At 24.9% G+C, this 24,923-nt stretch overlaps 2 protein-coding genes across 2 annotated transcripts in view; both read right to left on the bottom strand.

The window, feature by feature from the left end:
• The window catches only part of LOC114125389 (cubilin-like), a 30,857-nt gene extending 27,862 nt beyond the window's left edge, over positions 1-2,995 (bottom strand). Inside the window, 3 exon segments of the mRNA XM_027989006.2 lie at positions 376-552; positions 624-753; positions 2,715-2,995. Of these exon segments, the coding sequence (XP_027844807.2) occupies positions 376-552; positions 624-753; positions 2,715-2,791 (384 nt within the window). The 5' untranslated portion in view covers positions 2,792-2,995.
• A 4,376-nt stretch (positions 2,996-7,371) lies between these two features.
• LOC114125390 (cubilin) overlaps positions 7,372-24,923 on the bottom strand; it is a 30,229-nt gene continuing 12,677 nt past the window's right edge. The window contains exons 30-61 of the mRNA XM_027989007.2: positions 24,492-24,894; positions 24,089-24,421; positions 23,857-24,026; positions 23,564-23,786; positions 23,221-23,445; positions 22,130-22,288; positions 21,865-22,055; positions 21,668-21,796; positions 20,720-20,919; positions 20,299-20,477; positions 19,321-19,572; positions 18,590-18,754; positions 18,207-18,412; positions 17,909-18,083; positions 17,346-17,531; positions 17,184-17,278; positions 16,919-17,098; positions 15,426-15,833; positions 15,145-15,288; positions 14,924-15,086; positions 13,362-13,556; positions 12,125-12,269; positions 11,800-12,056; positions 10,854-11,074; positions 10,042-10,207; positions 9,762-9,973; positions 8,776-8,929; positions 8,445-8,617; positions 8,221-8,383; positions 8,007-8,147; positions 7,688-7,794; positions 7,372-7,572 (exon numbers count right to left, since the gene is read on the bottom strand). Coding sequence (XP_027844808.2) covers positions 7,453-7,572; positions 7,688-7,794; positions 8,007-8,147; positions 8,221-8,383; positions 8,445-8,617; positions 8,776-8,929; positions 9,762-9,973; positions 10,042-10,207; positions 10,854-11,074; positions 11,800-12,056; positions 12,125-12,269; positions 13,362-13,556; positions 14,924-15,086; positions 15,145-15,288; positions 15,426-15,833; positions 16,919-17,098; positions 17,184-17,278; positions 17,346-17,531; positions 17,909-18,083; positions 18,207-18,412; positions 18,590-18,754; positions 19,321-19,572; positions 20,299-20,477; positions 20,720-20,919; positions 21,668-21,796; positions 21,865-22,055; positions 22,130-22,288; positions 23,221-23,445; positions 23,564-23,786; positions 23,857-24,026; positions 24,089-24,421; positions 24,492-24,894 — 6,240 coding nt within the window. The 3' untranslated portion in view covers positions 7,372-7,452. The remainder of the gene's footprint in view (positions 7,573-7,687; positions 7,795-8,006; positions 8,148-8,220; positions 8,384-8,444; positions 8,618-8,775; positions 8,930-9,761; positions 9,974-10,041; positions 10,208-10,853; positions 11,075-11,799; positions 12,057-12,124; positions 12,270-13,361; positions 13,557-14,923; positions 15,087-15,144; positions 15,289-15,425; positions 15,834-16,918; positions 17,099-17,183; positions 17,279-17,345; positions 17,532-17,908; positions 18,084-18,206; positions 18,413-18,589; positions 18,755-19,320; positions 19,573-20,298; positions 20,478-20,719; positions 20,920-21,667; positions 21,797-21,864; positions 22,056-22,129; positions 22,289-23,220; positions 23,446-23,563; positions 23,787-23,856; positions 24,027-24,088; positions 24,422-24,491; positions 24,895-24,923) is intronic.

The following is a 24,923-nucleotide window of genomic DNA, read 5'->3' as shown; positions in this document are numbered from 1 at the left end:
CCGTATATAGTTGTTTTAAATGATTAAGTAAAATCAGTGTTGTATCTAAGAACTCTTGGTTATGTAGGGGAACAAGGACTTATAAAATTTAATGACAAAAACATTTTTTTACTAACTAATTAAGATAAACTTGGTATTTCATATTATTTAATTTATTTAATTTATAAATTCGACCCTCAACAAAATTCTAATAATATTACTTCTGAAAAGTATTGATTTGCTTGATTTGCTTCAAAGTACTTATGATTAAAAAAAACTATTATTTTCTTAAAAAAATATATTCTTAAAAAAATCAAAGAATATTATTCTGTGAAACAATTTTAATAGTCCCTTTACCAAGTAAATATAAAACTAACTAAAATAAAATCATCTTACGCCCTTATTAGGTAATTTCGTTGTTGACGCGTTCAAAATTTGCATTTCCAGAGCGGTGATCCGACTAGATAAACCTCTCGGACCATCTATCATTGGTACAACATTTTTTAACGTATCCACAAATTCAGGCAAATCGCTTGATCGAAATGCTTCAATTACTTCCCAAGCTTCTTTAGCCTATATATTATCCATGTAAATATTGACAAATATAATTTATTTGTTACATAAATATTTAATTATTTAATTACCAGTTCAATAATTTGAAATAAGTTTTCATTATTCACGTTTATAAATCCTTGTCCTTTTGTACTCAAAGAAATATTACGGCTAGTAGCGCTTTCAACACGTAGATGGCCATTGTCAGATCGTAAGCATGGTCTAAATGATTAAAACGCTCATACCATTTTAGTTATCTAATACGTACACATGAAAAGCTCAATTGCATTTTTTAATTCAAATTAGTTTAATTTTTGTATTCACCAACCATATTTAATTAACTAAACATTTGAATGATTTGTGAAAATTAAAGTGCCTTGAATCAAACCATCTCAAAGTACTTAAAGATTAACTAAATCGTTTCTTTGACATTTCAACATAATTTAATAGAACTAAGTTATTAGTATTCTGAATTTAATTAAAAATAATATTAACGGAATCTTGTGAAGATCCATTTACAGTACGTATAAGTACAATAAAGTACAAACAAGTACTAACTTTTTAATTTTTATAGCAACCAAATTTATTATAAATACACAGATATAGGCAATATTAAACATTAATCAGTTAATAGTAAAAATGAAATATTAATTAAACCATAATAATTTTATTTTACTACATTAGTTAAAAATGTATACTGTAACTGTATAATTATAATTAATAAATAATCATTTTTATTATCCACTTACTACAAAACTTAAAAGTAAAAACTTTATCCATATTAGAATGTATGTTTTTAATTATAATTAATAGTTAATAAATAATGATCTTTAATACTAGTATAATTGAATATTCAAAGAAAAGAATATTATAATATGCATGTATAATGAATATTATTAAACAAAACAGTTATCATAGGGCTAATCACTTTTGAAAAGAAAAAGAAAAATATAACTTATTTACCCAGTATCGCATACACATTAAATGTTCAATAGTAATAGTAAGTAATTATTATTACATTTTTCTGATAATAAAATAAATATGTATTAAAAAAATCATTTATTCGCCTATAGATAAGCAATAAATATTGTTCATTATGAATTGTTACTTAAAAATATTGAGTAAATATCATAATTCATAATGTAGGTTTTTGCTTTTACTGATATTTGAAATTTGAAAGCAAAAAAGATTATAATAATCAATTATTTTACTCTTAATACTGATATGATTTACTACTCTCTACTAATATAATTATATAAAATGATGATTCAACTAAATATTTTATTCTTTCTATTAATTGATAAATATTTAAAATTATTAGTATAATTCATTTTAATCTAATAATGAATTTTGTTATTACAATTTAAGAGCAAATTAAACAAGTTTAGCCATCACTTTGAAAAAATTTATAGACTATAAAAGTAAAAATGAAATTATTTAGTTATTTTGTTGGATTTCATTGTTGATTACAGTATAGAAACACGTGCAGCAATTGATTTTGAAAAATAAATTTAAAATTTTAAAATTTATATTATATTACTATACCTACTATTTGTTAAGTTTTAAAAAAGCATAATTCAAAATTTTATATACAAAAAAAGTAAATGATTTTTAACTCAGTTAACTAACTTTTACAAACTAAAAATAGAATTTTTAACTTTAAATTTAATTTACAATTTCTATATTAACTTAACTTGTCGAGTGAAAAAATAGTTAAGATTATACAGTATACACCCTCATTTTTTATCTCCGTCTTATAATTTATAAGTGCGTAACATAGGAAATCTACGCTCAGCAGTGCACATTTAGTTTTGTTCTACTTACTACAAACCTTAAAAGTAAAAACTTTATCTATGTTATTTTGTATGTTTTTTTTTTTATGATAATTCTGTTTTAAACAAGTTATAGATAATTTTGAACTTAACTATTTTATGTACGTAAAACTCGATAAAAAATTAAATTAATAATAAAAAACTTATTTACGAACATATATATAATTTTTACTCACAAGTTTCATAGTAATTCGTTTAATTTTAATTTTTTTAAACTAAAAAATCTATTTGAAATGCTAAGTATAAAAATAAAAAAAAATGTAAAAACAACAAATGCGAGTGTGTAGTCCCCTTTTGATTCTTATTCGACGATGTTTATGATATGTTAAATATGAACATACTATTACTTACTGATTACTATACAGTCCAATTATTGAAGTGATTAACATAAAAAGTAAAATAAAAAGTGACCAAATGGTTTTCCACATCTTTATGGAATATAAAATATAATAAAATCGAATTGAGTAAAATATATGTTATGTATACCAAACTAGTTAAAAATTTAGTAACATAACTATTTCTTTCAATACTTAAAGTAAACCAAACTGCAAGGCTACAAAATATAAAATACAATATGTGTTAATACAGGTATTAGTTAGAACTAAGCACATTTCAATATACTGACAAATATACTCAGTATCCTGATAAAATATATGATGAAGTTATTCGATTATTTTTATACACCCCCCAAATTGATAATTATAAGTTTACATCTGTACTCAATCTTGATAAATATGACACATTGGCATAAACTATGATATTCTGCAGTATACCTTTAATACTTAATTAAAAGATTATTTTTAACATATGGTTTTGAATTAAAAATTGACATTAACTTGTCAATCGAAATAATAATTAAGGCAGAAAATTAAAAAAAAATAGGTTTCAGAAAATGTTATTAATATTTAGGATCACTTTGAATTAGTATTACATTTACCTTATAATTTAAATTGAATAAATGTTTGCTATATGTCATGGGTACATAACAAAAGTTTATATAAGTTGTCATTTATTACATAGAAGTATACAAATGCCACAATTCTCAACTAATCACTTATTTATATTATATTTATGATTTTAAATGTTTTATTAATAATATAGAAACAATTTTAATAATACTTATAACATATTTTATTTATAATAGGTTAATATAAGTTAATAATAAATTTACCACTATTATCATCGGTACAGAATTAATAATAGAAGTATAAACCATTTATAATGATACCGATTGAAATGACATATTTGATGTAATGACCTTAGATTGAAGGTCCTTGCAAAACATTTATAGTGTATACACTAATTTTTATCGATTATTATGCCGTTGTTATAATGACTAGGGCCCGGATTGAAATGCTCTAAAAACCTCAGAAATATGCACTAAAAAATATACAAAACTATACATAATTGTATTTGTTTTGTTTTATGCACAAGGTACTATCTAACATTTTGATTATTTTCATTTATTAACTATCAAAAAATTATACTTAAATAATTCCAAGTCTTACCTGTTATAAATTTGTAATACTTAATTATTATTATTTAAAGTTTTGGTATTCTTCTTAGTTTATAATATACTTGTTGTACCTATCTATAATTAAAAAAAATTAAAATAATAATAAAATAAGGTCTTAAGTAAAAAATTCTTCATAAAAATTTTTTGATAACATAATCAAGTAAGATGTATCGACGGCCCAATTTCCTGTTGTAGACCGTTGGTATACCGTTGGACATTAGACGTCTTATCCAGTTATACTTATACTGTTAGTAGTACAATTTACAGTATTTATATAAGAAAGTTGTTATCATGCATAAACCTTCCATATATATATATATATATATATATTTTTTAAGTCATTTATTGAAAAACATTTTTTTACAATATGTATTGGGGAGGAGGGGCACAATAAGTGAAATGTATAGCTTTACAATAAAAAAAGAATGGTGAAAGACATTGAAAGCACTTCACAATATAAGCTTATTTCACCTGAGCTTAATTATTTAACTTAAAAGGTATGTGTCAGAGATTGAGTAGGTTTTTAGGCCAGTTGCATTGAGGCGCCTTGGTGGGTTTCCTGGAAGATGGTTGAAGTGAAGTTAAGCGATGAAGCTGTTTAGATAGTCAACCGTTCTGAAGTGGAGGCGAGTGTAGAATGTGGCAGCTGTTTGTTTAAATGAATCAATTTTTTGCTTATTGTTAAGGCTAATATTGATAACTACCCAGGGGCGTTGACAATCATACTTAGGCAAATGGCTTGGAAAGCTTGGATAGTTGGGAGCCTGGGAATTGGGCCACATTTTAACTACCTATTTTGTATAAAATATTTGTTAACATTTTTCTACCCGGAGATCGGGCCACAAATTAAATCTATATTTTTAAAGTGTATCCGGAGATTGGGCCATAAAAGTATAGCACACAAATATACTATTAATACGAATATAATCTAATGTTTATTAACTAATTATTATTTTTTTAACATATAAAAATACAATTCGTTAAATAATTAATATTTTTTTAAAAATACTTTCACACACATTTAATTAATCTAATATATAACAAGGTGAATAAAATTAGTCAAATATGAAATAAATTTTATAAAGAACGCCAATACTCATTTTAAAAATATAATATAAGGATCATAAAGTTATCCAAAAAATAAATAATATGAAAAAAGCATTTTCTAATAGGTACATACAAATATAATACAAAACATTTAGATCCATAAAGTCAGTCAAATAATAAATAATATGAAGTAATTTTTTTCTAATATAATATTTAAAAATATTAAAAATATAATTTTTTTTTTTTAAATAACATGATACAGATTGTAAATATTCAAATTGGGTTTTTTCCCCTTCTTCATATTTTTTAATTCCAATAAGAATAAAATTTTGTCGAACTAAAGTTCGTTTTCTTGTTTTTATTGTTCCTATACTTCTAATCTTAATATACACTTCTGATTGAAGTTGAAATAAAACATTTAAAAAATTATGTATATTTTGATGTGACATATAGAAATTATTTTTGAAATGTGAATGAAAAGACTCGATGGAATTTGTAGTTTGAGTTAGGTTTCATAATCTTTGCACACTACGCGTATGACTATTTTTATCCATTTCATTTGATGACAATTGATAATTCTATATCATAAGATATTGGATAATTTATTACCTTTTGATAAGGCATACTCAGTCGCTTCAAGTAAAGTTTCGTATGCGCTGCAGTATTAGGAATTGTATCAATTTATATAAAAAGATATATTATATATTATATTATTTTATTACAATTTAAAATGTAACAGTGGCCCAATCACCGGATCTGCCTATTATAAATATAAAATTTTAGTGGCCCAATTACCAGGCCTACCTGTAATAAATATAAAATTTTAGTGGCCCAATTACCGTATACCTTTGGAAAAAATGGTTAATTGTGGCCCAATTCCCGGGCGCCCGGATAGTTCTGGTAGTAGCTACTTTGTCCGTACTCCAGAGGGTGATCCCGTAGGACTATATAGTTTGGAGTAAGCTTTTGTATAATAATAGACGGTTAGAGGTGTTTATTTTTATTTCAGAAGTGGTCTCAGAACTGCATATTCTAAGACCACGTATCGGTTCAGTTGGTTCCGTTTGTTTTTAAGGTGTAGGCCTCAAGTGAGTCTTTTTTCGAACACTAGACCTAGGTATTTTACTTAAATTACCTGGAATTGATCAGCTCCGAGGCCCACTAATAAGTTCTCGCCGGTCATGTATATTGGTCTCCCATGAACAAACCTGGGATCTTTATAAAAAGAAACTATTTAATTAACTTACTATACTTATATTATATAAAAACTATTTCATCAATTTTACTTATGAGTTAATAAACTCTGATTGAAGAATTAGAAAATGTTTGCTGTAATGGATAAGCTAGTAGCTAAAAGCAGACTGACTATAATGTCAAAATGGAGATTATTCTATTTATTTTATTAACCTTTTGACTTGTTGTTCTGTTATAAGTTATAATTATTTATTTTGTACACTACATTTGTGTCATAAAAGCATATTTTATGATATAAAGTAATTAATAAATGTATATATATATTATATGTATTGTTATTAATAGATTTGTGCGATCTTATATAATATTAAAGTCCATTGGTACAGATATTTATTAGGTATTAATATATGTTAATAGTTAGATATTGAAATGTAATTTAATTATAGAGCAGGTATGAACACAAATGTAATAAATAAATTTAATTATTACAGTATTGTTTATAGATACAGTTATTTGTTAAGTAAGAAATAGTAAGCAATATTATGATGATATTAAATTATGAAGGTGTGTGACGTAATAATTTAAATATCATAATTACATCCACCCTGATTTTTTTTTTTTTTTTGATATTACGTCCTAATAATTACCATAATTATTACATATTTAATTTTTACAGTGCGGAGGGAAAATATTATACAAAATTTTTCCCCACTTTGTGGCAAAATCCACAGCCGCCATATAACAGATGCGCGGCGCCTAACAAAAACTGATCAGCCGCTGTTATAATATCTTTTGAAACGGAATATAGATACAATTTTTACCAAAAATTTCTCATAATACACAAAAAAAAAATATAATAAAAAAATAAATAAAAATACGCATCGTTTTAAAATCAATACATTATTAATTACTCATTAGAATTTAAAAACAAATCATTTTATATGTGCATTCAACTAATTCAATAATTGAACATTTTTAAGTTTAACAAAATAATTTAAAACATTTTTAACGACATATAAAAAGTAGGTCCACAGCGGTATCATATTTTTGTGGTGTTAAAAGTTAGAATTAATTTGATGGATGTGAAGAAAGAACAATTAAGAGTCAAATAATTGCAATAATAATAAAGATCTTAATTAACAACTCCAATTTTCAAAATGCCATATTATCCATGTTTCATATGATATTACGTACTAAAGCTGCATATTATACCTTTTAAATAATTTAATCATACAAATAAAACACGAATAATACTTTCAAAATAGTAATACTTTATTATCATTCAAGTTTTTTCTGAGTCTAATATAATATTTTATATGTATTTAACTTATTTTATAGCATATTATGATTTAACTCAAAATGCAATACCCAACCGGTGCCTGTGTTGTGTATGGTTGTCACGTAACGAATGAAAACTGCTCCTGTTTGACTGATGTGTTCCGCTGGAGTATCCTAAAGAAACGAATAAAATCATCAAAATAACCGTAATTTATAAAATTACATATTAATGGTATGGGTCAAACCATATTAATGGTAATCATATCAATAGCTGTATTAAATTACTCACTCCACCACAGTATTTAGCAACAAACGACGACACTCCAGTTGTCTGATCGACGTTGTACATTTCTAAGTAATCGGTGTCGCATGTCATTCTCTTTCCGAGGTTAAATACTAAATTTTAAGAACAAATTACCATAAAAAACTAATCAGGCAAATTAAAAAAAAAAAATGAAATTGGTTTTTGAACTTCAATAAATTAAAAATATTATTTTTGTTTAGTAGGTAAGAGGTATACCAAATTTACATTTATGAGTTATGCGTTTATGACTATCATGTTTACACACGAAGATTTAAATAATAAATAGTATTTATATTATACATACCTTGAAATGTAATCTTGACCGAATTTGGTTTTGGTACTGCAATATCCCACCTACACATGGAGCTCACTCTGTATAAATTAGGGTACATTGGGCTTGTCACCGTACCTTTGACATTAAACATACTACCGCCGCAGCCTCTACCTATACGTAGATACAACACACCAGTAAATTATACATGTAGATATAATATTATTATCGACTTGCAGGATCTTACCTTTGTCTGTAGAAGTATAACTCATGTCCAATGATCCTGGTTTCGGGTACGTTTTATACGCCATCGTTAACGATGGACCAGTTGAAAATATAGGAGGAGGAATCATACGTACATCGTTTAATGTGGTTATCAATGGCATTGAAACGTTTGATCCATCGTATACCTGAAATACAATTTGCGATAAATTATTATCATGATAAATTGTATTGTTAACACTTCATTACTTTAAGGTAATTAGATACAGCTGGACCCGAAAAACGAAACGATGAAATGTACAGAGAAATAGTTAAATTTGGATTTACTACATTTATCGTGAATACACACTCCTCTTCCATAACCGGATCAGTATAACTAAAAAGTATACGCCCATTGTGTTTGTCATATGTTTTTTGGCAACCTATACAGGCATATTTGAATGTTAATAACAATTACCAATTAATATTAAAGCTATTATAGTGACATGAAATCAGACAAATTAACTATCTATAATCAGTAATCTTATTAAATATTTTAAAGAATAAACATTTAGTATTTAGTTTTGTTTATACAACATACTTGTACTTTTGTACTCTAGTCTGAAACCTTTTGATATTTTATGATCGTCTGTATGTAACTTCAATTTAACAGTGTTCAAAATTCTATCCGTAAAATCAAATGCATGATCCGCGTGACACATTCGTATACTATTGGAATATAAAGTATCCGCCAACTATATAAATATTAAAATATTTGTTATATTGAATATTAATATACCAATACTACATTAACATAATTATAATTAATTAATGGTTAAAATATAAGTTTAATTAAATAATATTTAAATTTAAGATATAAATATAAAATGATCGCCAATAATCTTACATTAGTCTTTATTATGTACGATTTATTCAATATAAATTTCATATTTTATTATATAACATTAAGTGCCAAAAAAAGATTGACGGTGTTGATCTTTTATAAAATCCAAAATCAGAAAATTAAAACTAATAGTTTTGTACGAAACTAATTTAAGTATAGATGCATAATTATCGACCATAGAAAAGTGAATATTTATGGTTATATTTTTATGATGCATTTAAATAATACAATTAAGATAAGTATTAAAAAAAATTTAACGCTTATAATTTAAAAAAATTATTATGATGAATTATAATGAATTTTTTAGTTCTATAATGTGTTAAGTATTAAAACGTGATAAGCAGCAGATAGAATAATATGAGTTTTTTCTGTCTTTTCACAGCAACCCATAAATAATTTCCAAAACCATTAGTGTCCAATTTTTAAGATATAAAGCAACTAATAAAATATATATTTATTTTAAAGATGTTTTAACAAGTAACTAATAATGAATCGTACATTTACAATACTATTTTCATTACTCTCGACTCTTTAAAAATAAGTCTTCCAGTGATATTCTGTATGACTATAGTATATTCATAACTTCACAAGCATAATACGTAAATTTTTCAAATAAATAATAACAATTTGTTCAAAATGCTTTACAATCTTTCTATACAGTATTTTAAAGTTTTTATGCTTACTTGTGCGTAGTGTACTTCCAAATAATTAAGCACACATTCTTTCGTATCTCCCAAATCCAAATCAGTGAATCGTAACAAAATAACTGAATTAGGAAGTTCCGATTGTAAAAACCAAGTACACATTAAATTATTTCCATGGGTTAATGGATAATTTGGAGATGTTAAAATTTGTGTTTTATTAGTTACCGTCAGTGCTGTTGGACCACAAACCGCTGTTTAAAAATAAACATAAATATATTTTAATAATCATATTTTATTATTTAAGAATCAAACAAATTACATGTCACTGATGATATCTTTATCTCAAAATTTACATCTACGTCCGTATCTATATATAAGTATTTAATAAAAGCTTCGCTTCCAGATGATAATAATGGAGCATAATCCACTTTTCCTGGGCAATATTGGCGGATTTTTAACGCCATGCGTCCGGCACCATCAAAAAACTAAAATTAAAAACATTTAAATTAAAGTAATAATATTAAAATTAAAACATAAAATACCTACAATTTAAATAATTTTATAATACGACTAAGTATAGAATAAGTAACTTGTTTAATAATAAATAAATTTCATTTATTTTAAATAACTTTCGAAAAATAAATAAATATTTTCTAATTATAACTATAAATAATTTAAACGTTATATTTTAATTGTTCCAATTTTTATCCCAGTTAGGTATCGTCTTATGAATGTGATGACTGATATTTAGACATGAAAGTTTTACTTTGAGCTTAATAATAGTTCCATAAAAAAAAATCAGATCATCGTCCATAATAACGCGTTGTATCACCAGCTTAATGGAAAACTTGCATGCTGATTTAAATACACAGATAACGACTGATGACTAAACACTCAAACTTGACTTTAAAAAAGAGTTGAAAAATACATAAGTCCGTCAAATTAATGGTACTAATATCACAAACAGCGCACCAACGTTACAAAACACAATTTTCGCCCTCAAACAACTTTACAGTATAGATATTCTTGACTTTTCCACATTGAAGATATATTCTTGACCTAGAGTACTCACTTACAGTGAGTTTCACGAACGCCGAGCCCTAAGACAAAACATAAATAATGATTCCTTACCTGAATAGAACTACATCTACAGTCTGTTGTGTTTAAAGAGCATTTTGGAGTTTCAGTGTAAGTGATCACTTGAAACTGTACGACGTATGATGGCTCTACTAATATTAACCATCCACAATCCAAATAAGTTTTTACTGACATTTTTGGTACTTTTAGTGTATATCCAGATGTTAAATTTGATTGATTCAACCTGATAGTGCCTCCACAGCCTTTAGATTCACCTAAAGAATAAATAAAATAAAATGCATTTTAAAATAATTTTATTTTTAAAGCTTATTAAGATCAAACAATAATCAGTGTTTTACTTTCACAATTGTCTCTATGAATTTAAATTTGTATACTAATTATACTAAAAATAACATTTAAAAGTTATAAAATTTATTTTATAAGTATAAATAATATTTAAACTATGGAAAATATTGTGTTTTTAAAATGATTTTAATGAAGATTAATACAAAAAAATTATAATGATTATTGATTAATATAAATTATTTTTTTTTTTTTTTTTGAACTTAAGCCCGGCAGGTTGTGTTTTTACGGTTGGTACGGTCGGTTTAGGAACACGTGTATGTGTGGCAAGGTTTTTGCGCACTACGTACCCAGGTGGTCATCCATCCGAGTACTAGTGGCAGCGGCCGTTGCTTACTCTTAACCACATGAGTGATTAATTTCAGCCACTGCACCGCGCCGAGCCACAATATAAATTATTATTTAGTACCTACTATCACAGTGAATTAAAAAAAAATATCTTAAAATTTAAAATGTATCACCAGTTATTATAATAATAATTATTACATATTAAAATTTTAGAAAAAAAATAAACGTTAGTATAGCATTTAGTTTAAAATAAAATAAATCTAATTTTTTTTTTAAGTAAGTATCATAATATATAAATAATTTCAGTTTCAATAAAAAATAAAAAATATATACAACGTTTAATATTTACCATAAGTAAATGAAATTTCGGCAACAAACCCTTCATCGTTTAATGAAAGATCAGTAACAAAATTAACATACATAATATTTGTTTTAGACTTAATTTCTGGTAATCTATCGTCTAAAACTCCACAAAATTTCCCCAGACCTTGAGAATTGTTAGTTTTTTTATCAGACTCGTCAAAAACAGTAACATAGTCATTTGGGCATCTATCATCTTCAGAAGCTTCTTCATCATAATTTACTTCTAGGCGAAATTTAGTAAAACTGTAAAACACTCTTTCTATATTTTTTTTCATTAGTAAAAAAAGAATCAATTATAGATTTAAACATACACAAGCTGTACAACTTGTTCTGGTGGAGCTCGTATAATCCATGTGCAATTCATATTAGGTGGGTATCCATAACTCATACCAAATGAATTATCAAAACTCATTGGGGATTTAATTAACCCCGGGGTAGTGATTTCATTTCCACATCCTATAAATACATACAATATTAAAATTTGAATAAATAAAAATGTTCGTTAAGTAATTGTTTATATAAATATAAATAATAAATAAATAAAACATTTTAAAAATCAAATGTTTTTATAAGTTTCATATTATTTAACTACTTATATTAATTTATATTATCGATTTGAAAAGAATATTAAAAGATTAAAAAACAAAAAAAAACAATAATATGTAATTTGTAATTATTGATTATTATATAAAAAGCCATAAATAAATAATTTCGTAAAAAAGTACGAATCGTATAATAGAAAAAATATAAATCTAAACAACCGTAATATCTATGAATCACGTAAAAATCAAAAATGCTTGGCTAAAAAATGCCTAGTTAAAAAAAGTAAAATTTACAAATACTTAACATTTATATCCGTCAAAAACATTAAAAAAGTTAAAGCTTTTATACGATAATATATATAAAATACGAATCTAATTACATTGTTAACAACGATTTATCAGATATAAATAATTATTATTGTGACAGATATTTATATCAAAAACTAGTTATTCTTTCGGTTTTTATCTATTTGCCGCTATACAACACTTGTGTATAATGTACTATTTATTTTTATTTATCAAATTATGCTATTTATTACATTTATCAAAAGCATTTTAATACATTTTATTATTACATTTAATAGATAAATTAAAGTTTTCTTAAGATCCATGACGAATATAACTACAAAACAAAAATCTGTATGATGTATTCATTATAAAAAGTTATCGTATAATTGTATTAAGGCTAATGTCTTAAGTACAACGCACAACGATAATGGTAATGGATAACTACCAAATACCTAGTTGCATTTGTATATGTACCTAATGAAATTGTTATACAATTGATTATTATTTTATTTTTAACTGAATATTTAATATCACCGAATCATGATACATCCAAGAATAATTATCATTTAACAGATTAAAAAATGTGGAACCAAAATAAACATTACTATATTTTAAATCCAATTGGGTACTTCACTATTTTTAAATAATTATATACATTTAATTCAACCATGATTTTTTAAAATAAATAAGTGTCCATAATTATAGTTAGTACATTTACCTTGCATTTCATAATGTACTTCGAATCCTTTTTTTCCTACAGAGTAGTCAGTCATAAATATCAACATCACACTATGTAAAAACGTAAATGTTTTTGGTGCAGTATCTCCGCAATAGGTTCCAATAGTATGTTTTGTTTGATCATCAAATATACCTACCATGTCATATATTGTTAAATTGTCATAACGACATTTACCTAGATTGAAAAAAAAATTAATCATTCATAAATGTCTTTTTAACATTAAAATTAATATAAAAACGTAAACTGAAATATATGAAACTTATTCCATGTACCTCTGTAATATTCATTTATTCATCTATTTGCACTACGTATAGTGTTATTTTTCTTACATATAGGTACTAACGTTTTTTAAACAACATAGTTGCTCGATTAAAATGTGCTGATTCAAACGATTACTAGTAGGTCACCATAATATAATTTATACATGCAATCATTAAATTAGATGATTTTTTTTAAATTTAAATTTTTATATTAAAGAAAAAAATATTATTTCCAAAAAATGATTAAATTTAAAGATGTACTTGAGTATTATAATTTATAATTAAAATCTAAAATGATAATTAAAAATTTTGTTATATGGCACCAATGCTTTATAATTTTATATTATGTACAAATATAGGTTTTTTGAAATATAGGATATTTTAATACTAAATCAGAATTTTCAATCGTAATATAAACCACCGAATCTGACATAAAATAAAATAATTAAAAGTTTTTAAAATAATTTGGAAGTACTGAATAGTTTCTTTAAAATAATAATTTATTTTTTTATATTTTTAAATGTAATTTAAAATGTATACTTACAACCACTAACACAAACACAGCTTAAAAGATATTAATAATCATACAATTGTATTTGATGTTTCAATATTGTTAATTATTATGATTATAAATAATAAAATTAAAATTAAAAATTTAATACTAGAAACATAAACAACAATGTTCATGATTTTTAAATTAACGTGGCAAGTAAATTATTTAAACATAAACCAGGCGTTGCTTTAGAGGACCTATGCCCACATCCGTTTTCTTCTTTTTACAGACGTACAACATAGTAAAATCTGTTTCTCTCGGGCGAGGACCACTCGAACTATATTCTATGTTAAATAACTAAATTTTCAAACTAGAAAGAGAAGATCCAAAACTGTGCAACATAGTTTTTATTTTTTTCGATATTAGAACTAGGTACAAAAAAAGTTCTTATCGTTTTAAAATCTATTATTTTTGTGTTTTCAAACTTAAATTATTATTTTTTTTTTTGTAGATCTAATATCATAAAATTAAAACGACGTTGCACAGTCCGAAATCTTCTCTTTTTATTGTAAACATTTGTTTGCTTAACTTTGACTACAGACTGAGTAGTCTTTTCCCATGAAACAGTTTTTATTATGTCGTACGTTTGTAAGACAAAGACAGCACATCAGGTAAAGCGTCCTTTTAATATAGGTTTTTAGTTTTTAAATTAAAATTAGTGAATTAATAAGAGATTAATTTTCTAAGAAAAATTTAGGTATTCAATATTTTGATGTTTAGATGCCTACCTTCGAGCTCGAATGATTTAAAAGTCAGTTCTATACTCTCTCCGGGTGCTAATATTGTATAGTTGCATTTTAAATTGTTTGGATATCGTGCAGGATAGTTCGGTGAAACTATTTTTCCAGATTTTTTGGTAAAAATACCACCACAAATACTCGTCCAATTGGCCTAAATTATGATATATACATTAAAAAAAAGTTATCTTAAAATTAAAATAACTACTTACTTTAAAACCATCACCTTGAATATCATTATCAGTTCTTAAACGAACTTTTAATTTGGTCCCCGTTGAAGTGAATGTAGATGGAATTTGACGACCACACAATCGATTTCCTAGTGGCTCCCAGTTGTCATCAATAAAGTCGAAAATCTATTTTATAAAAATAAAATTAAAAACAAATTTAACTTTTCAAAAGTTCAAATATATTTTTTCCATCGGTTACATAAATATGTTTTACTTCAAACTACATTTAGGTACTATTGACAAAATAAATTTAAGTGTCTTACCTGCACATAGTCTTTAGTACAGTTAACACTTTGTTCCAGACTAAAACGTTCAACAAATTGCAAGCTGATTTTGTTTCCTGGTAATACTGCTATTGTCCACTCACATTCTTCGTTATTCGGATATAAGTTAGGATAATTTTTGGTAGATATTTTACCTTTTTCATTAATATAAACATTGCCACATCCATTTTGTGATGATTCCAAAGTTAAATTGAACCCTTTTCTGTTATTCTTTCCACTCTCAGATGAAAATTCTATCCATATTTCATTGGAAGTTGCAACTAAATTCTCCGGCAAAATATTACCACAATATTTACCCAACACAGGACTTTCAGGACTAGATCCATCATGTATTATCACATAATTATTATCACAAGATGAATCAAGATCAATATCATTAAAACGTATCTAAAAATATATTATAAAACGTCATTTAAATATTTAATAAATACATGTTAACAAAAATGTTTATTAATCTTATATTTTTAACAATGAAAATATAAAAACAATTTGAGCAATTTTTAATAATATTTGTTTTGTATAATATTCAATATTTATTTTATTATATTATTATTATTATTATTTTATTATTATATTTTAAAAAATTAATAAATGTTTTTAACATTATATACATGTTTTTGGTCGGAAACAATTTATTTTTCCTCACTGTTATAGTTTTTACGACGATCAAACAAGAAAATAAAGTAATAATAAAAAAAAAATAATTTTTTCTATTAAATTTAAAAAATAATATTTTCATTATTCAAATAACAGCGTTTAAAAATATACTAAATTAATCAATATTTTTCGAGTAACTGAGAAAATATAATATTAATTTTAGAATTAAACTCTGATATATAAGCTTCTAAAAATAATTAAAATATGTCATAGGCCTATGCTATTAATAATTATTCATCATTTTTAGATTCTAAACGAAGTGATGAATGTATTAATTTTTCAATGATGTGTGTCTTTTTAAGTTATTCTTATAGTGATTCAAACAATATAAGAATACATATGGGCACAGTTTTTTTTATTAGCATTTTAAGTTAAAATATTGACAAAAATTCGTCAAAATCATAAATTTATTTGCTTATTCATTATTTTATAGGTATAATTTATAAAAATTATTGTATAAGTAACTAAAAGTGGAAAATTTAATACAAGATTTTCTATAAGTTTGGCTTACAATAATTATAAAAGAACTTAAATTTTAATGTATTTAGGCTATTAAAACATAAATCACCTTTTTCACTAACCACTAGAAATTATATCCTAGGCTGACAAGTCATCTCTATTCAGAATCGTTTTTTGTATACAAAAATACCTATCATTGAATTCAAATTTAATACATCCATTATAGTGACCTATTATACAGCAGATCAACACTCACTTTACCACTCTTTTTTTTAAAAAAATAATTAAATAACTAAAAATATTCTATAAAGCTAATTATTTTGTAAAGCAAATCTCTTCATTGTTTTAATACTTACATTTACATTTTCACCTTCAGAAAGTATTACTGACCAAGCACAGTTTGTATTTTGCTTATAGTTATTAGGATAATTAGGACTAGTAATAGTAATTGTCTGCCCATATAGTACTCCACCACACATATTAATATAATAATTAATACTTGCAGTGTAATTAACAAGTTTTCGATTTGAATATAGCTAAAATATATTTATGTTCATTACATATTATTCGAAACATTGTTTTCAAACAGATAATCGAATATTTTCTTTTTTAAACTCTTACCATAAGTCTTGCCATTGGTAATGGACTTACAATAAAAAATTTATCATTCTTGTTTGAAACTGGACAATACTTTTTCAATAGTATGCTTTCATCCTCTAAATAAGTTATATTGTTTGTAAAATATCTAAATAGTAACAAAAATAACATATAATATATATTTACCGTTAGTAGCAATGAAGAGAGAATAACCATCACAGGTCATGTTTGATTCATTAATTTTAAAATCTGTTTCTATTACAATAGATCCATTTGAGTTAGTCAAGTCCCACTGACAATGGAAGTTGGTTATATTTCTGATGGGTAATTCAATTGTACCATTGATACTAGCATCTATTATACCTCCACAAACTATGAAAAAAATGGTTTTTATTTTAATTTAAATCGTATAACATAGATTTTTACTTTTAAAATCTACCAATTAACACCAGGCTGTTCATATTATATTCCATATATTTTACAAGAAATTTTAAATTTTTATTAGAACAGGTATTAGATAAAATCTATTAAAAAAATCTTTTAAGAAAGATTATAATACTAATCATATTATATATTACAGTAGACATAGGTAGTTAAATTTATTTTAAAAATCAATATTAGTTAGATTTATTTTAAATGTTTTCTCTTCAAAAGTACTGTTGTATGGGAATATTTTATTACTGGAATACTCATACATAGATATCCCAAAATGCATGTATACATAATAAATCCTTTAAATGATTACTTACTGGAAGGTTTGTTTGATGAGAATTTCAATTGGAAACCACTTTGACTACCACTTATATAAACATAATCAAGTACCATTTCATTCGAGGTTGATTCATAAATATAGTGCATTGATGAAGGATTGATAATAGGGTCAACACATAATGGAGGATTTAAGGAACTACCGCCTTGGAAAACCTTTAATCACATAAAATACAATATAAATTAATCTAATTCAAATATATTTCTAAGATTATTAGGTATCCGAGTAACATTTTAGTTATACTAATAAAGTATTTTTAGTCATTTTAGTATACTTACTATCAGTTTTTCCTTAAGGTCATTTTCTGGTAATAAATAATTATCACAGGTTTGAGCAATCGATTTTCCTTTGATAATTTCAACAGTTATTCTACGTCCTCTTGGTACGGTAATTGTATACGCACAGTATATCCGTCTCTTATTTAAACTGGAATATCGAGGGCTACTTATTTCACCACTTTCAACATCATAATTTTGACTGCAACCTATAAAAAATTAAACATTATAATATAACAAGTTAAAATTACGATTATTAAAATATAAATGAATAGGTACTTGAAATAATTTTTTTATAAAACAGTTAATTAGTAAAATTAAAATTTATATCATCACTAATGACTGGGTTTTAATATTTGTGGTACTCATATAATTTAGTAACTTACTATCATATTCAGTATTATAAGTCAATAAAAACTTTGCATCAGAATTTTTCAAATAAAAAGGGCCATTTTTTAAGTGGGATTTAAATTTAATCACCAATTCTTGACCAGATGATTTAATGGGGTTTGATGGAAAATTAGAACCAAAAATTGTTAATACCAATATCCCTGAAAAAAAAAATCATTATTATCATATAATTTTTAGATGATAGTATTATATAACATCCAGGAGCCCTTTAATTTGGCATTATATAATTTCAACCTTACAAAAAATAAACACATTATAAAAATAATGTCCTTAACTAATATTAACCAATAATCATTTGTTCCTAAACCACACTATCCTTTTATGTAAATAATGTTTAAATATTTATAGTTAATTCTGTTATTCTTTAAATATTATTGTTTGATAATCTGGATGGCCTGATTTGTAAATAGATAAATAAAGAATGGCTGATGGTAAATATTACAAATGATAATTTTTGAATAAATATTTGTATCTAATATAAAAAAATGAAAAATTACAATTATAATTTGAAATGTTGTTAACTAATAATATTGTGAGTTTGAGATTTTAGCATACTGTGATATACTTTCATGTACCTTTCACGCATATTAATAGTTAATTAAAAAAATAAAAATGAATAGAAAAAAAGAAAGTGAGAACATTTAGTTTTCTTATTCTTGGTATTGCTCAGTGCTAAGATAAAAACATAGGTGACTGAAATAAGTACTAGTATTGTTGAATGGTTCTACGTCGTATATAGTCAGCGTATCATCATATGTCTCGTTGAGTGGCATGTCCGGGCCTAATCCTAGGCTGGGAAACCGCCGATTCAGGTTTACTACATTAAAATTTAATATAATACGGAGTCTATAGTCAGTGATAATTCGGTATTCACAATCCATGTTCGATTCATAAGAACCAGGATACTTCGGTGACGATATTATGCCTCGTGGTGCTCGTCGAGTACCACCACATTTTGCTATAAAAAAAATAAAAATTTATATTTTATCAAATTAGAATAATAAAAAACAACACATTTCTTAAAACTATAATTAATATAAAACATTAAAATAAGAAAATTAAATGTAAAAAAATGTTTGTAAATATTTTATTGCAATCTTCATAATATCATGGTGCTTTTAAACTATTTAAAATCAACGCAATAACATTTAAAACATTTTATATTATATAGTATACACATTACACACATATATTAACAGTATTGAATTTTTTGTTTATACAATTGAAAGTTTATGACATTATAACTTATAAGTCATAAAATAACTTTATGGATTTTAACGATTAATGTCCCAGTTCAGTCACTAGGGCAAATCAATACTCATACATTCACTAATATAGTATCCTTATTCCTTATCTAATTTTACTCATTTAAAATCATCATATTAAGTATTTTGAATTTTTAACAAAATGTATTATAGTATAAATTGAATCTTTGGTAAAATATTAGACAATAAATTATTAAATATGTTTATTCATTCTATGGTTTAAAAAATACAGAAATGATACCACTGTTATTTCCCCTAAATAAATTTTCAACTTCAAATAATTAAATAGTAAATAGTAAGATATTTTACATTAACCCCGTGTAAGTATTGTTTTTCAATTGTTTAACTACTGTCCTTCATAAAAATGAGCATAACCTTAATATAATAAATTTAAAAATAGATATTATAAAAATTAATACCTATAGTGACATTCAATTTAAAACCATTGTTAGGTACACTTAAATCCGTGAAAAACTTTATGTATAAAAAGTTCCCAGTTGTTTCAATATCTTGAACTTGATTTCTTCCACAAATATGGTTTATCAATTTTGAAAATCGAGCAGCACCATCTCTAAATTCAAGATATTCCTTTTCACACCTAAAGTTACACACAAAATTTAACCATTGCAGAACTAATAAGTACTTTAAATTGTTTACAAAAATAATAAATTTATCTTTAATGTACACAATTAACCATTATGTAAATATACAACAAATCATTTGAATTTTGATTGTAAGTATATCTTAAATATATTTTAAGGACTAAATTTTAATTAGTTACAATAATTTCTATAATAAGGATTTTACACATCTTGTAAAATCAATATTAGTTTTGCTTACTCTCTATCCATAACTAAGTCTTCTATGGTTGCAGATATTTGTTCACCAGCTGGTGCTACTACCGTCCAAATACATTCGGTGTGTGCTGGAGGTATATTTGGATATGAAGGAGATGTTATCTCAGTAATGTTGTACATATCATTTAAATATATTTGTCCACCACAATTTATTGATTTTTCTTCAAATGCTATTTTGACGATCTAAGTATAAAAATTTCATTTAACACATCAATTTGTCTTGCCATATATAATGTACTATATTATTTATTTAATAATGATAATAACAATGAGTCCAATGTATGTATAATGAAGCATAGTGAAAAATGAACATTCATAAAATAATTTTACAAGATTGAAATTTAAGTAAGACAAGAAAGGACTGGTTTTCATTTTCAAACAAAACAAGAATCATTGAGGGTGTTTTGGGTTGGGATCTATGGGCGGCTTTTAAAAATAAGAATAGAGGGAGAATCAACACTCAACAGAGCCAAAAGATATTTTTTAAGAAAGAAAATATTATGAGTAATTTTATAAAAATAGATGATCAGATAAAGACAAAAGAATTAGATAACAAACGGCTGAAGCGAAGCCATGTGAAGAGCAGTTTATTCTAAAAGTATCTTACAAAGCTAAAATATTTACATTAACACTATTGAGTTTTTTTATAGATGTTTACAGCCTGAGAAATCCTGCATAGCCTAGCCATACTAAACAATAGGATAGATAAAATATGCAGAAAAAAGATTTATAAGAGTTGGAGGGAGATTTTGAATTCTTAAGCTATTCTTTTAATAAAACCTAAAACACCTTAAATACTTCATGTGTAATATTATCAATAGGCATGAGTCGAAAGACAAAGAATTGGAGTTGAGTCAAGATTACAAATATTTGTGTCAATTATACAAAAATTATTATTATTATATACAATACAAATAAAAATATTACTTACGTCATGTAATAGTAATTTAACTTGAACTTGTAATTTATTATCAGTCGTAGACAATGTTGCTATATTAGTACTGTTACAATATTTTCCTTGGCCAAGGAAAGATGAATCTTCATAAAAACCATTTTTTAACTAAAATAAAGTATATTAGGATTGATAATAACTATAATTAAATATCCAGTTTATATACATCTACTTACCAAAACATAACTTTCCATACATGATAACAATTGCAATGTAATAAATTTAACTGAAATAGTTCTTCCTGGTCGTACAGTAACATTCCAAGTGCAATAAAAATCATACAAGTGCGGTTCGTTTAAGAATAAAGCACTAGTGAAATTAGATACACTAATTACTCCTGTTGGTCCTCGTAATTTACCACCACATCCTATAATATCACATATAAATTAAAAATATTAATCTGCTTTTATATTAATAAGTGATTTATATCATTCAACATACTTAATTTTGCTTCAACTTTAAATCCTGAACCATTTAATGACTTGTTTGAAATGAAAGTTAATATAACTTTATTCTTACCAACTATTTTTGTATTTCTGATTTGATTAGTATTTTTATATATTTTCTTTAATAATATCTTTTCTGCAGTATCGGGATCAACTAAAATGTATTTATAGTATATGAATTATTAAAAATGAAAAATATTTTTGTAAGGTATCTAGATAGTTTTTCTTTTAGAAAAAACATGCATTAGTAAAATGCACAAATTTGATACATTAAATTCAATTTTGTGATTTATGTAGAGACAACTATAAGGTTATCATACAACCGTTTTGTTTATTAGAAACCTATGAATAATATAAACATAAATGGTTTAACTTTAACCCATTTATATTTTTCTCTTTAGACTTATACTGTCTCATTAGAAATATTAGTATTAAAAACCTAAACATCATAATCAAATGTGATTAAATTTAGAAATTTAAATCAATTTACAAGTAAATAATAAACTTTTTGATAAAAAAAAGTATTTTTAATGCTTAATGCTTATATTTGTTATTATTTTACGACGTTTAATTATTGATGAATGCTAATTTCATGATAATTTCATTTTTGAGCTTTATAAACAGTTTAGAATTAAATATAATAAGGTTTTAATGTTTATATTAATACATTTCACAACAATTTTAAATTTTTATTTTTAAATAAAATTAATATTTTAAACCATGATTGTATTATAACTAATTCACTGTAATCTATTACAACAAGCTTGTCTTTTAAAATAGTATTAATCTACCTATATTTTTTAAATTAAAATTTTTTTTCAATTTATTAAGATTAGTTTATTTATAGTATATAAATATAGAATTGATGATTATTTAATAAATATATCTACAGTTTTATAATTATAATATACATAAAAAAATTAATTTTAAAATAATATTTTTAATAATGTTGTATTTTTTATATGTATGTTAAAAAATTATTGACATGAACTAAATTAATTTAAAAATCATTATAAAATATATAATACTTCGGAAAAATAATATCAGTTATTTTATATGAAATTAAAGATAATAATGTTATATTACCTGTTTCTACATTAATATAATCTTTAAAATAAAATTCTGTAGATGAATGAATAGGATACAGATCTACATCCAAAATATCAATTTCTATATGGTAATGTGGTTCCGAATGAATTGTCCAAGTTACATTGATATTAGGTTCGTATCCATAAGGATAACCAGGACTTGTAATTATCACACTTGTATTGGAGCTTGGTGATAAATAATAATCAAAACTCGATTTATTATCTGCAAATTTATGAAGTAAATTTTATTGTTTTGAAATAAATACCTTAATACCAATACTTTTTATTATATTTATATAAAATAATAATTGTGTTATCAAAGTTATAATGTAAATATTTACATTTAGCGTTCAACATGGAAATATATTGTTTTCCATAAAATAGCGCATCCACATTTGTCCATGACAGTAAAAAGTTTATACCACCAATCTGTCTACTACCCGCTGTCAATTTTATATAAACAGTATTATCGGTTGATGTTATAGTTTCATTAAATACTGTATTAAAATGTAAATTGCTAAATTCATACAAAATTAATGAATCGTCATTACTTCCATCATAAATCTTCATACAAAAAAATTAATTGATTACCACAAACTATGAGTTAAATAAAAAATTTTAAATTGTATTTTACCTTCAAACTATGAACTTTTGAGGTAGTCATAAACTCTTTTATTACAATTTGAACTCGTTTTCGTTGGTCTACAGTTATTTTCCACGAATAATCTTCACTATCTCTATATGGTTTCGGATACATTGGATTAGAAATTTCACCAGATTGTGATGTCAGATCAATTTTTTTTACTAAAATTCATATGAACATTATTTAAACTATGAATTTCTATGATAGATAATAATAAATATACCATATTTAAAATCAGCAGTAAATCCTTTAGCTGAGTCAATAGAATTGGAACGAAATTTGACCCAAAGAGACATACCCGAAGTAATATTAGATGGCAAATTTGGTCCACAAAAAATACCTAAGACGGGGCCCATAGAATCACCTTCTCTAACTTCCACATAATCTTCATTGCAAAACTCGTCTTCTTCTAATTCAAAAGCAATGAAATTCAAAGACACCCGATTTCCGACAGAGGATTTTAATATCCAAACACATTCAGAATCTCTGAAATAATTATTTGGATAATTGGGTGAAGAAATCGTTCCTCTAATCGAGTCATACGTTCCACCACATGCTAACGAAAACAAAATAACGTGATTTCGATAATATTTAAATTGTTAAAGTTATACCATATATTTACAGACCTATTGATCTAACGGAATATAGAGCTGTAAATGAGTCCATCGCACCAGAGTTATCTGTGAACTCTATACGCATAGCTGGTCCATTACTGACAATAGGTGGAGGCATCGGATTTGATTTACAAAACTTTGCTATTTCGGGAGCATCCGAATCGGGACCATCCAAAATTCTAAATATTGTATGAAATAAATTACTAGAACACTGCACATTAGTTTCATTTGTTGTTTTCACTACAGCACTATCTAAATAATGCACTATGTCAATATGTGTAAAAGTTAATGTGACTTTCGACTGAGGGGTGCCAGATATAATAGTCCATGTACAGATCTCGTTAAAACGGTTATTTAAAGATGGGTTGTTTGTAATAATCCCTGAATCATTGGTAATTAATTTTGCACCACATGCCTAAAAAATATAATAGTAAAATCATTACA

The sequence above is a fragment of the Aphis gossypii genome, chromosome 1, assembly GCF_020184175.1.
Source record: "Aphis gossypii isolate Hap1 chromosome 1, ASM2018417v2, whole genome shotgun sequence".
In the NCBI taxonomy this organism is placed as follows: Eukaryota; Metazoa; Arthropoda; class Insecta; order Hemiptera; family Aphididae; genus Aphis; species Aphis gossypii.
The sequence above is the reverse complement of the archived record's forward strand: the minus strand, read 5'-3'. Positions and strand labels throughout refer to the sequence as shown.